This window comes from Sylvia atricapilla, chromosome Z (genome assembly GCF_009819655.1).
Source record: "Sylvia atricapilla isolate bSylAtr1 chromosome Z, bSylAtr1.pri, whole genome shotgun sequence".
Classification (NCBI taxonomy): Eukaryota; Metazoa; Chordata; class Aves; order Passeriformes; family Sylviidae; genus Sylvia; species Sylvia atricapilla.
The window spans coordinates 45,072,082-45,086,594 of NC_089174.1; the positions used below are offsets into that span (position 1 = coordinate 45,072,082).

Consider the following 14,513-nt stretch of genomic DNA (forward strand, 5'->3'; position numbering starts at 1 on the left):
TCATAAAGAGAGGGGAATACAGTTCTTTCTTTCACTTAGTGTCCAAAATTACTCCATCATTATTTTGAAAAACAGTTAACAGAAAGGGAAAAAGTCCCCTCCCCCCATCTGGCAACATATGCCCAAGCAGCAAATCAAGTGACAGCAGCTGCACACACTTGAGACAAAGACAACAATGTGTATCAGGCAGTAGCAATTCCTCCTAGTCACAAGGGCAGTTTTATTTCCAAAAGTGATGCAGTTGAAATGCCATCCGTGCTGTCTTCTGCTCTGACCCTGTCAACGGCTGCTCAGGTGGTGGCCTGAGCTCTGTGCTGCTCTCCTTTGCAAATGTTGATGCGTAACACTCACCAATCATTTGCATAACTGCACTAGAACGTGAAACAGAAAGTGGACTTAGCACAGCTCTTTGACATTTCTTCTTCTCCATTTGCCCAAAATATACAAGGATGAAAATTATACATAAAAGATGCTGTCAAACAAGATCTCCACCAAAAAAAGCCACACAAAAAACTCCAACCTAAACAACACTCCCACAGCAAATCCTAAACCCACTTGTCAGCACTCAGTCAGGCAGAAAGAGCAGCCTGCTTCACCTTTCCTGGAACTGTGTATCTTATTGCAAGTAGATTTACCATGCTGAGCTCTCGGAGGACTCCCCAGCTGACTGTTACTGTTTCCATATATACTAAAATTCAGTCATTCTCCGCGTGGATGAGCAGCTGGCCAGTGCCAAAATCTGATTTGCAAACAGCTATAAATTCTCCACTTCTAGGAAGTCTTAAGTATTTCTACTTTTTTCAAAAATAAGAAACCCCAGTGCTTGAAAACCTCATATGATTGTTGGTTCTATCATAACATACTTATTGTAAATTTCTGAACTCCTTTTGACAATCCTGTTTCAGAGGATTATTTTTCCTGCTTTCAGAGATCTCTACCAAAAAAGAGTTTCTACTCTGCAAGTCTTTTTGCCATCTCCACATAAGCTACTTTTACCTTAATGAGCTCACCTTCCAAGCCCCTGTGCTTGGCTAGACAAAATACAGACAAAAACTTTGATGAAATAGGAGGTTCTGAGTACATAATTTCCTAGTCATGTACACAATAAACAAAATACTTGCTTCATGACAGATGGTATTAATACACTCATACCCCTTGCATGCTATGTTCAGAAAGAAAAAGTTTGCCAAAGCTACACACAAGTTCTCTTCACAAATATCACAGGTACGTGCCTTGCATGTGCAGTGGGAATTCTGCAGATCCTGATCACCTCCACACCACACGGAGAACTCCCACTGAGAGAACACCATGCTGTCACCTCTTCCCCATAGGCATGCAGGAGCAGGTCTTTCCAATGATAACCAATGTGCCCCTGTGTTCACCTGAGCTCATTGTCTTTCCAGAAAGAGGTATTTGCTGTGCATTTTGTTTCCTTATATTGCTCCCAACAACCTTTCAACCACCGCCCAGCAAACTGGTCTCCGTCAGGCATTTGTCTTCTACAGCCCAGAGGCCAAGGGCAGCACAGGAGATCCCAGGTTAGGGCCTGCACACAGTGCCCCTTCCACAGCTGTGATTTAGTGCACTTTCAAGGCAAATGGCTAAACTCGTTCAACTGGTCTCCAAACTGATCTGCCATGCTACTGACTGACAAACACTGGACAGGAAGTAGCGGATAATGGACAGCAGTCAGTATCTACCAATGCATCCCTCCTAGACATCTCAGCTAGTCAGATTATCCAGGATCTAATGCTGTACTTGCCACATCTACCCCTGGGCACAATAAGAGGAATGTGCTGAAATTTTGAAAGTATGGCTAAAGACAGCTTTCATACACAGAGGTTGACCTTTGGAGCAGGACACATTTAGTTTGACTCCCTGCTCTGCCAAATCCAGCCACTTTCCTCATAGATCCTATCTGTCAAAATGAAAACACAGCTATCAGGAATCCCCAGAAGGTAGTTATTTAGATTCCAAATTAATGTCTAAATCACCTGCATTTGTCAGGGTTATTGCCAAAGACCTGTAGCTTATCTCTCGACAGAATGCAAAATCTACATTCTGAGTGTGGAGAGTGAGCTCCTGCTACTACTGTTTCCTGCTCTTTTCAAGCCTGTTCTATGGCATCCCATACACACATGATAGGATTTTCTATTTTTGTACATGTAGTAGTACTTTGAGACATCAATGATTTCAAGCAGAAGGAACTTTAACACATAAATAGAAGTGCAGTCATCAAAAGAAGTCAGTAACCATTTAGAGAACACTCTCAGTGGCTCTTCCTAGCAGGTTGCTAGTTAAAAGTCAGAAGACAGAAAAAGAGTACAGCCCAGTTACCAGACAAGTTGACAAATTAAAAAGCATAGCACTAACTAAAAAGTTAATCAGCAGATACAAGATCAAAAACACAGTAATAACTCCATCCCCCAGATAATTAAATACAAGCTGAGATTATGGTAGGTTTATCCCTCTATTATATATTAACTAACTTGCGAGCTTCACTGTTGATGCATGGTCTTTGTTCTTCTACAGTTTTTAAAAAAGTCTGACAAATATTATCATATTAAACACAAGTTTAAATGGGTATTTGCATATACAAAAGCATGATTTGCATATGCAGCCACAGGAAGAAACCAAAGAACACACCTAACGCATAATTTCACAGGCATCTCTATCTGACTAAACATTTTAAACAGAATGAAAAAGAAGGAAACAAATGACAACTCACCACACTGAAAAAATAGACATGATCCCTTTTTTTTAATTGAAAGGAAATGCAGAAGATCAAGCTGTCTCTGAAACACCAATATCAGCACAGAGCTCTTAGCTACTTCACTAATTTAGTAGCTATTGTGATTAAGGACACACTAGTCTAGAAGAATACAAGAGGAATTACAACAACACGTAGCAAAAATCTAAGAGACTTCTCCTACTCAACAGGCCTTTGGGGAATTGACATGGGGAGATTTATTTTAAAGATTTATTTTTAATAAATAATGTATATTATTATATTATCAATATTTATATGATAGAATGGTTTGGGTTGGAAGACACCTTCAAGATCCTCTAGTTCCAACATCCTTGCCATGGGCAGGGACATACTTAAACCGTATAAAGGCAGACCATATATTCCTCTTTCAACTTTTGTGAGCTGCAATTAAGTCCACTAATATCACAGATGAGAGCATGTGTCTGTCAGCAAAGATCCAGAAGACAAGGGCACTTAAAAACTGCAAATATGTCTCTGAGAACATCACAGTTCTCACAGTTTAACACAATGTAATGAAAATTCTTCATCCTCTGAGATTTTGTATTCACAATAGACCAGTCCCTAGCTACTGTATATTGTCACAGATAGGCCTGGTTTGGAAAGGACCTTAAAGATCATCTCATCCTAACCCCTTTGCTATGGACAGGGACACCTTTGGATAGACCAGGTAGTTTAGTATCCCATCCAGCCTGGCCTTGTGAACTTCCAGGGATGAGGCATTACTTCTCTAGGCAACCCATGCCTCACCACCTTTACAGTTAAAGGACATACTCCTAAAATGTAATGTAAATCTACTCTCATTTCAAAGCCATTCTCCCTTGCCCTGTCATTACATGCCCTTGTAAAAAGCCCCTCTCCTCTCCAGATTTCTCATTGGCTCCCTTCAGATAGTGGAAGGTTCCATTTAGGTGCCCCGCAAAGCCTTCTCTTTTCTCCAGCCTGTACAATTCCAGTTCCCTCAGCCTTTCCTCATAGAGAGGTGCTCTATCCATCCAATCATCATCGTGGCCAACAACAGTTAACAATATTACATGGAGGGAGTTGTGTTGTTATTTTGTTTGGTTGCTGTTGCGTTGCATTGGTCAGGTTTTTTTGTGTGGGTATATTAGGGTTTTTTTTACAACATGATATTTTTGATGCCAAATTTCTCTCCTTGACGCTAAGCAACCTCCAGGTCTCACTACTCAAACATGCCTTAAGCAGATATTTCCTAAAAAGTTTTATTTTCATGTAATCTTCAGGCAACTACACATCAGAAACATCTCTGATGTTGAAGCCTGGACAAAGCTCAGCCTGCATAGAGCAAGACTGAAATCTGGTCTTGATTTGTTTTCCACATTAATAAAGACTTCCACCTAGGTTTTCTTCAAGCACTGAATTCTGAAACCTGTCAGATAATCAATCCTCCCTGTAGCCTAAGTACCACTCTTTATTCAAAATAAATTTCACAGCCTTGGAAAACTTGCTAACAGAATGATTTGTATATGGTCAAATTCCTGAAAGTATCAGGAAAAATAAATCAAGGACCTTTACCATCTTGTTAAAAAGTCAGAAATTTAGGGTATGATTCTAGAGGTCTACCCTACAGATAAAGTGTGTTTAGAGCCTTTTCTCCTAGTCCTAAATTTGAGTATTGGAAAGATCAGCACTAGCTCTACCCCTGGAAGAAATCACAGACCTCATTTGTAGCAGTGACTTCCAGAGACTGACACATCTCATCTAAAAGGTAATTTAAACACAAATTGGGAAATTCAGCGCCTAAATTTCTCAGAGAGTTGTGAACTGATAGTGAGGTGCTGGAGGGGAAAAAAGCCAGTATTTAATAACAGGATTTCAGGAGCTGCTCCCCCACACAAGGTTTAGTGCTCAGTGAAGGTGAATTGCTCTTCAGTTTTTACAACTCCACACACTCACAGGGACAGAACTGAGCTGCTAACAAGCTGATACAAACAACACTTCCGGCTTTCTTGCCCCTCCATTTCTATCCTCTGTTCCCAGGTAGTAACTCAAGTCCCCTCCTGTCCCACATGTGTCACTGCCTCACACAGGGCAATGCAGTTCACTCTTCACACAGCGGGCAATGCAACTTCCAACTCCTGCTCAAAGTTTAAAAATGCAGTTGTACTTGCTTTCCACTCAGAATGACACAGGTGCTTCCTTGACCCATCCGCTCCAGTATTTTAAATTTGAAAATACACCTTCAAGGATTTTTCAGTAGATCTAAGAGTTATTGAAGGAAGGACAGGCAAAATGATTAACAGGTATTGTTCCCTTTAGAAAACAAAGTTTAAAAAAAAGCTTAAAAAATTGTATCCCATGAAATGTCATTAGCAGAATATATTTTGTAAAACAATTTTCCACATTTCCTGTACAATGCATAACTCCAAAATCACACCTTATGTCTGTTTCCTTGTAAACAGACTGTTTAACAGTAACATTCACACAAACTATGCCCTGTCCAGGAAGATCTGCACCACAGTCCTTTCCTATCTTATTTTAGAATCCACCATTATGCTGTTTCAACTGCTCAGTCTCGTATCATTTCCTCCACTTCCAAACAGTGCCTAGGATACTGTTAGTTAAGGACACAACCACACTGAAACAGGGCAAAGGAGTGAAAAGTCAAATCATATTCTTTGCCACCAGACAGTGGTCAGCAAAAGCAAGGACACATACAAAGGTGTTTAGAGATACAAACATCTCTCCTATCCTATTGTCAGTGAGGGATGAAGAATCTTGCAAAAACACACAGTTCTTTCTCAGGCACATGGTGTGACTCTTGGAGATGGTGCTGTACAGTGGTAGGAGATGGGCTCAGTGATCCCTCCCAGCTCAGCATTTTCTGTGGTTTTGTGAATTAAACCACTCTTCTGCTCAAAACAGGGGTAATACCAAAGGTAGACCAAGTCCAGGATCTTGCCCGCAACAGTTTAGAAAGTCTCCAAAGACAATGTCCGCAACTTCTTTCTCAGCAATACATACATTTATGTATACCAAGGTAACTATATACTATGTATTTATTATGTTTTGTCTATGTACATGTTTGTACACACATATAATGTAGATTTCAGAACTTTACAAATAATTTCAACATTTGTAACAAAAAACTTGAAATTCACTTAAATAAACTTGTAGACTATTGTAGCAACAGTTTGAGATCAGACAGCAGATGTGTAGACCAGAGAGATATAAGACTAAGCACACAGCAAGCAATTGGTAACAAAACGAATCAGAAGTAAGAAGATGCCACCAATGTTGCAGTTTGTCCAGACTGTCATGCGAGGGATACGGGGTTTGGATTGTAAGTGTATAACTGCCTAGTGATTTATTTGTTCAGAATCCCTGTTTTGAACCACTAACAGATACCCTAAGTGACCTGTGCCAACAAACCTATCTAATGGAGAAGAAGAGATTAATTTCAAAAATTTCTTGAACACCTGTGGAAATGGATCTTGCAACTTGCAGTGTCTTTGCATTTGATATACAGGACTGTTGCACTGTTCCATCTCTGCTGAACACAGACAGTGCAAAATGCAGCTCATTATGAAATAAATGTCTTTAGGACAATTTAAACAACTTAAAGCACAATATGCTATGAATCTTAAGAACTTCCTGTGATGTAGTATCATATAGCTTGGTTTTGGGAAGCATCCCAGGTTCTTCAGCTGCAAAACTTGGCAGATAAAGGGTTAGGTTCAAATATGTAAAAAGTGATAACATATCTGAAGTATCCTTTCACACAAACACTTCCCACTCATTTATTATTTCATGGATTTACACACACCACAATGCCAGACAGAGGACACTTAGGAAGACTTCAGCTTATTTCATTTGATCCCCACTGAACTGGTCTCAAACCAAATCTCATGTTTATTCTTACACAAACACAGGAGATGCCAGATTGATCCAGAATGCGACCACATGTTGTTTCAACTTGCCCACACTCCCTAGCTTCTCTGTGGCAAGCAAATAAGTTAAGCTCTCACAAGCCAGCACTAAAGATGGAAGACAATTTCTTTATCCACCATACTGGAGGACCTGAACTGCTTCAGCCATGAATTCTAACACACTCTACTCCCTGCTCTCCCTTATCTGAAGGTTAACATCACAATAAAGTCCCCAAACCCACCTAATTGTATTAACTAAATAAAAATGATTCACCCAACAATCTGAATTCAAAGATATCTGGAAATGATGACTCTCACTGGGCATCTGTTGTAGAGGTTAGTCACCTCACTACTAAAAACGGTGCATGGAAATTTGGAGTTGTCTGCTTCATCTTTCGTTGGTATTTCTACAGCTACACATGAAAACTCCTGAATCCCAGACACATTACATCTCTGCAGTTACTTTTACAGCCTCTGTCTAAAATCTTGCAAAATATAACCATGTTTGCCACTGTTCTAAATCTCCACCCCCTTTATTCCCTGAATCAGCTAGTTTACAATTTTTCTTTTCCTCTGAGAATTTCAGCTGACCAATCTGCCACTATGCGTACTTTGCCATTTGCCCTTTACAAGTAACCACACCAAACAAGCACCTTCCTGAATATCTCTCCATTCCAGTAACTCTTTGAAGTATGACACTCAATTGAGCTTTTCAGCCAACTCTTTATTGATGATAAAACACAGAAGATATAAAATTGCTCACTGGATTTCTTGAAATCCCTACTTCTTCTCCATCAACACAAAAAGGAAAAGAGCACCCTATCTTTGTAAATAAAAATCAGAAAAAATCAAAACACTGAAACAGTAATGCTGGAATGAAACATAAACATTTAACAGGCATTATTGGATCACTAAACACTAACATACTTCTATCAAGACAGAAATATATGGCACTTAGGGTTTTTTTTTCCCTCCTGAAGTGTTTACTAGCTTATGCTATGTTGCACATAGATACTTTTAAATGTTCTTAGCATGTCTCTGAATTCTTCTGAACAGCAGACATCTAGCTTTGGGGGGCTTTATTTAACCTTTACTGCCTTCCTTATTATATCCTTCTTAGAGAAGTTTATTTTCACTTGCTTTGTTTGCTATTGAACTACAGACACCTGGTTAACTAAATTCCTTATTCTTCTTCCTCAGTGAACCACAGGTATAGAAGATAAGCAGTTCCCTGCCAGCCCACTCTGACCCCGTTCTCCTGTAATAATCTACAGGGATGTGAAATAAGAAAAATTTCACATTCATTGCTTGGATGAAATAACAGAACTGAACAAAACACAAGCTATGCTGCCTGTCATACACAAATGCTGTTGGAGGCAGGCACAGTTGGCTTTTTGAGGCACAGGGACAATATTATTTCTCAGATATATTCAGCTTTTCTGCTTGTCACATATAGTTCTCCCTCTCAATAACTGGAAAAAAACCCAAATATGACTGAGAATTTTTGCCTACAAGTTTCAGAACCTGCAACAAGAGCCTGGGAGAAGCACACAGATTTATGACCATTACAAAGCAGCAGGTTACCTAGCAACAAATATGTATTTTCTGATTTGAAAATTGCTTCAGTAGGGTCTAAAATTGAACAATGATTTTTTAAAAAAAGAAAAAGAAAGATACATTTTGCCCCAAGCAGTTGTTTATGCTGAGAGATGTTTTCTAAAATAAGATAATAAGTATCAATGTAGGAAATTTTAAGAACACTGAATAGACTGTAACATATACTGTAAAACATAGGGAGATACTAACTTTTAATCAAACACTTCCGCAAAAGAAGTTGCTTCCAGTCAGGGACACCTACTAAAACAATACAATAAATCCTAGACTTTTCACCCTACATCATCACTGTCACTAGCAGATTTCTTTGGAATTCCACCTGGACAGATATAATTTATCAAGCTGTCATGGAAGCATTGCCATGCAATAATGTTACCTATTTAAACATGTACACATAGATCACTTACACTGATAACTTTCAGCACATACTTGAAATTCCTGTGGCTGTTATCCTGGAGTTGAAAATGCCAATTAACAAAATAGAGAAACACTTATTTCCAATACATGAGAAAAACTGAACTATAGTCACAAGACTAACACAGGTGGAAGGATGTGCTGTGCTATTCCCTCTATAGCTTGAGTTCCCAAGCCCAGCATTTGCATCTGGAACATTTTGTTAAAATTCGAATAGAATGACCAGTAAAAGACAGGGAAACATTTGGAACTGGGCAAGTATCTATGGAGTTTGCCTCCAACATGCCAGCTGGAAACACAGTATCATCTAAGTTGCCATGGCACTGTAATACAGGACTTTGAACCGCCTTACCTTTCACACGGAACTCGGAGGCAAAAAGTTTATGAATAAACAGATGACAAACCGTCTGCATAAAAACAGGTGGTGGGGTTTTTTTGTTGTTGTTGTTTTGGGTGGGGGTTTTTTGTGGTGGTTTTTGGTGGGTTTTTTTGGTTTTTTTTTTGTTTTGTTTTTTTTTTTTTTTTTTAGTACGTGACCGCACCATGCCACATGTAGTGTGGCTGAGGCTTCAGCTTAGGGTCACAGGCACAAAGCTTTTCAAGGGCCTCTAGCGGTCCCCAAGCATCCCCCGAAGGACTTAAATCCTGCTCTGCAGGGGTATACCAAGAGCCTTGGTACCCATCATGAGGCCGGCAGTGAACTGTGCCTCAAAGCAGGGCTAGACACACCTATGAACCCGCCCCATCAGAAGAAAGGTGAGCTTGAAAGCCAAAAAGACAGCGCACCATCACTTTACGTGCTACTCCTGCACATGCCCTGCAATATGAAAAAGGGACAGGCCACCTAATGAAGGATGGCTGAGAACAGCGGCAACTCCAGATGTACCGCAGCTGGTCCGCTCGGCAAAAGTCCCTCCAGGGGCTGACGTAGCCCCAGCTCTACTACCTGACCTACAGAGGAGGGAGCAGGAGCACAACACTTACTTTATCTTTTACGGCAGAGGGGACACTAACCGTCGGCTGCATGGAGCCCTTGCGGAGCTTCTTGCCCGCGCCGTCGCTGCCTCCACCGCCGCTCTCCACCTTGATCAGCCGGTGCTTGGGGGATACGTACTTCACGTCGGGTGGCGTCGCCGGGCGGCGCTCGCTGTGGCTGCGGAAGAGGTGCGGGGAGCCGGTGGTGGGAGGCGTGGCGCAGCACGACGAGGAGGAGGAGGAGGAGGAAGCCTTGAGGGCTGCCTCGCCCAGGTCCTCGGGCGCCGAGTAGTCCGGGCGACACATGGCTCGCAGCTTGCGTAGGGACGAGCCGGGCCCGCTGTAGGGGTCCTCGAAGTCGCGGTCCTTCTGGGCCCGGTAGGCGCGGAGAAGGTCGCTGGTGTCGTCGCGCAGACGGCGGCGCGAAAAGCCGGGCGAGGTGTGGTGGTGGAGGTGGAGGTGCGGCGGCCCCTCGGGGCGGGGCGCGCTGCCGGCACCGTTGCGCTTCTCCCGGTAGTCGGGCCGCGGGGGCTGCGGCGGGCTCTTGGTCTTGCTATTGCCCAGGCTGAAGTACTTGTTCAGCCATTTGGCCATCGTCTCTCCCGGTCGCGGCCTCAGCACCGCTGCGTGCTGCCCCAGGCGCCCCGCGCCCCAGCCCCGCTCGCCGCCCGCATGGAGGAGCGGGTCGGCGGGGCGGGCCGGGCGCCCCGCTCCGTGCACTCGCCGCTCTCCCGCTGCCAGCGGCTGGAAAGGCCCCGCCGAGCCCCCCGGCTTCCCGGAGGGAGGGAGCCGCTCCCGGCCCGAGCCAGGCGCTCGCCGTAGCTCCGCGTCCGCCCCCGCGGCTCCGGGTCTGCCGCGACCTCAGCCCCGCTGCTCCGCGCTGGCAGCGCAGCCCAGCCTGACCTCAGCACGCACCGGAGAGGCGGGGGACGCATCTGCATGCGGGGCCCGCCCACCGCCGCGGCCGGGCGGGGCCGCGCCAGGTGCCGGCGGCGCGGCGCGGAGGGCCGGCCCTGCGCCGGGCGGTGCCGGGGCCGGTGTAGCCGCAGGTGTAGCCGCGTTCCGGCGCCGCGGGATCCGTCGGGGCTTCCCCGCTGCGCCCTGGAACGGCCTGGGGAGCGGAGCTGCCGCCGTGAGGAGGACGGAGGTGCCTTCGCGTTTCTTTCCTAGATGCCTCCGCCTCTCGTCCGGAGTGGCCGTGATACCTCCAGCCACCACCTGCACAGTTTGAACTCTGAATGCTCTACTACCACTACCTGTGTGTCCCCCTTCCCATCCGTGGTGGGGTGGGAGGGTTCCAGCTGGCGCCTGAAAAGGAACCAAGCCCTGTTTTTGGCCAGGGCTGATGCTAAACAAACAGGATGTTGCATATTTTTTTGGTAGGTACCTTTCCCGTGTGTGGTCCTAGGTGACGGCTACAGTAAATCAAATGCAAAGGTGATACTTGTGTGAATCATGCTGCTCAGCTTGTGTGTTGCCAGAAGGATTTGTCATCCTGGCCACCACAGTCCCAAACACCTAGTACTGCTCTTTTAATCTTCCTCCATCTGCCCAAAGGTAAACATATACTACAGCAGCTTTTCCCAGGTTCTCTCTGCCCAGCTGTGATAGTCTCACCTGTATCTTTAATCCTTATCCCAGTGGTCTGGTTTTAGGGAATGCTGGAGGCATTGAATGGATGTTCAAGTGAGGATAAGAATACCTGCAGGCTGGTCTCTCCAGGCCCATCTCTGGCCTCTGCCAAAACCAAAAAGTTAAGCAAACAGAAGAACTACTCATATGATAGCTTGACCTGTGGCACTCCAGTTGTGCATTATGATCAGTGCGAGGAGAGATTCATTGCAGTTTTGTTCTGTTTACACTGCATAGTGGAATACAGTATAAATGAAGAGTTAGAGCAATGCCTCACAACAGCATTTTCAGAAATCTTCACTAATCAGAATTCAGACCTATCAAGAAAAGAAATAAAGAGTTTTTTATTCCCCCAATGCAAATCTGTTACAGAGTTTTCCAGAGCTAATACCTTCATGTGAAGCATCATTTGATTGTTGCTTTATCAAGTCCATCAATGCAGAGAGATGAGTAAGAAGGGGAACCCTTTCCATTTAGTTAAAAAAATCTGCACAAGAACTTTGCAGTTTCACTAGGAGCTGTGGCCATGTTCCTAATACGATGTGCTGGCTTTGGCTTGGGTGCAGTTAATTTTCTTCACAATAGCTATTACAGGGCTATTTGTGCTGAAAACAGCATTAGTAATACAGGGGGGTTTGTTACTGATGAGCTGTGCTTTCACAGAGTCAAGGCCTTGTCTTCTCACACTGCCCCAGCAGTGAGCAGACTGGGGGTGCGCAAAAGCTTGGGATGGCACAAGCCAGCACAGCTGACCTCAACTAACTAGACAGATATTCCATATCATATGGCATCATGCTCAGCATATAAAACTGGGGGGAGAAGAAGGAAATGGGGGATGTTCAGAGTGCTAATGTCTGTCTTCCCTAACATGCTTTCTGCTCAGAAGGGTGGCCCAAAAGTAGACTTGAGATGGAACCCTGTTTTGAAGATGAGAAAGGCAATGTCATGCACTGTTTGGGGAAGGGTGTGAAGATATCAGGCACAGTCATGTTTTTCACCATTGTTTTTAATAATTTGGGAGTTGAAGCTCTTTTAACTATAATCAGAATAGTGGAGGGAAGAGGAAACCTTATCTACTTATCACTACAAGTTATCTGTGTATTGCCCTGTTGCATTTTGACAAATATCTATGTAGCTCCTTGTTGGCATTGTTGAAGCCCAATATCAGACACATACCTGTTGTGTATTTACACACCAACCACCAGCCATGAATTATGAGGGCAAAATGAATTCAGTTATATTAATGAGTTAATTACCTTCATGAAATAAAGATGGACTGGATTTACATACGGAGTTTTTATCTTGTTTTATGGACCCTTTTAACCTTGCTCTTGGCTACACATTCTCTGTAAGAAGACTCATTCTGTCTGTGTTTGGGCACTACCCTTGCAGTTTGCTCAACATAAGCATGTCTGTATGTTATAGTGAGCTCCTGAGAACAAACTTCCTCCCTTGTGAGCGTAGGCTTCAGTTGTAATTCCTTCCATTTTCATCAGTTTATGCGGAAAGGAGGGTCGCATACTCCCTTTACTGTCATCAGCAAACTTTTCTTTTTATGTCCTTAGTGCTGGTCTCCTGTCTCTGCTCAGCATATTCATCCTGTCCAACTATAGTTTTTTTTGGTTTTTTCTCAGAGCAATTTCTCAGCCTGAGTCTGAGCAGTGCTCTGTTTCTTGACTGGCTAGTACCTGGGTCTCTCAGGGGGTTGCAAGACTCCCAGTAGTTGCTGATTCAGGAATGGTATATTCTAGGCCCTTTTTATGAGAGCGATTTTTTTTGCTCTGAAGCAAGATGAGTCTCAATTTCTTTAAAACTCAAAGGATCTCATTACCCAGAAGTCTAGCAGCTCCCTAATTTCTGTTCTGCCAGTCATGGGAGAGGAAAGAATGCCCTAGGAGAGCTCCAAACTCAACCTGATACTGTCCCTTGTGGCTCAGTGAGGAACCACGTTCTCTTCCTTGCATTGGCAGGCAACTTGTGAGGTGACCAGTGAGCAAAAGCACATCGATGGAGGGAAGCTTCACTAATACATCAGAATTTCTCTTAAGGTGCCTCTTGGCAGTGTGAGAGGATAGGAACTATGGGTGTACTGGATAACCCTAGGAAAACCCAACCTAGATAAATACCTACGAATGAGGACAGAATAATCTGTAAAACAGGCAAAGCAGAGAAGTAAAATCAAGAATTCCATTGTCTCTCTAATCTCAGAGATTGTTCCAATATAAGTCTGTGAGGCCCACAACACTTTTGCATGTGCACAAGATGCTTTCCAATCTCAGTCTGCTCATGCAGGGTACATCTGCACAGGACTCCTAGTCCCTGCTCTGAGTCATTTTCATATAGATTTTTGAAGGAAACACACTTTGTATTTTTCAGAATTTTAACCACAGTTTTGAGTTCTGGTTGGCAGACTTCCAGCATATTTTTTTACCAAACAAAAAGATAAAGAGGTGATGGTGAAAGTTAACTTTTTCTGTGAAATAACGAATCCTAAAATGTTATGATCTGAAGAGAACATCTACTTCTCAGATCTGCATCTCCTGAAGTAGAAATAATTTACAGTTTATTTCAGCTTAGGGAATTAGTAAAAAAGAGACTCTTACCTTTTGATACAGGCATATAATTGCACACAAGTCACTAATTTGTGCTTGTGTGAATACTAAGTGTTCACACTCCTAATCATATTAGTTTAATTAAATAATGAAGTTAATAGCATCTATTCTGGAATTTATAAGGTCTTGTTCCCTCTCATATTTCTGATTTCCATGTGTAATAAGGGTTGCAGTACATGCAGTGCATTTCAAATTGGATAAAGGAGAAAAAGTAGCAAGCAACATGCAGAGAAAAGTACTTTCTGTATTAATAAACACTCAAGCAGTTCTGCCAAGTCTAAATTTACAATTATCTTACAGGAAAACAAGTCCACAAATTTTTGTATTGATCAACCCTTCCCACTGAGATATCCACAAGAAAAATAAAAAGGAGATAATCTTTCTGGTTAATATGGCTTTAGGCTAGGAAAAAAAATCAAATGCTATTCACCGTCTTAAGAACAGCTACCACAAAACAGAAATGTTCTCTTTCTTGAGGCATTTCTTTCTTGGTGACTAGTCAGATAGTTCAGAAAGGGTGTGTAGCATCCACAGCACATTTGGATTCCTCCTATTTGTGTATGTTCCATCACACAAATCATACCCAGGTAATCATTAGAGATCAATTTG

At 43.1% G+C, this 14,513-nt stretch overlaps 1 protein-coding gene across 1 annotated transcript in view; it reads right to left on the reverse strand.

The window, feature by feature from the left end:
* Positions 1–10,517, reverse strand: part of SHB (SH2 domain containing adaptor protein B) — a 56,173-nt gene extending 45,656 nt beyond the window's left edge. Inside the window, exon 1 of the mRNA XM_066339868.1 lies at positions 9,670–10,517. Coding sequence (XP_066195965.1) covers positions 9,670–10,254 — 585 coding nt within the window. The 5' untranslated portion in view covers positions 10,255–10,517. The remainder of the gene's footprint in view (positions 1–9,669) is intronic.
* Positions 10,518–14,513: the final 3,996 nt, after the last annotated feature.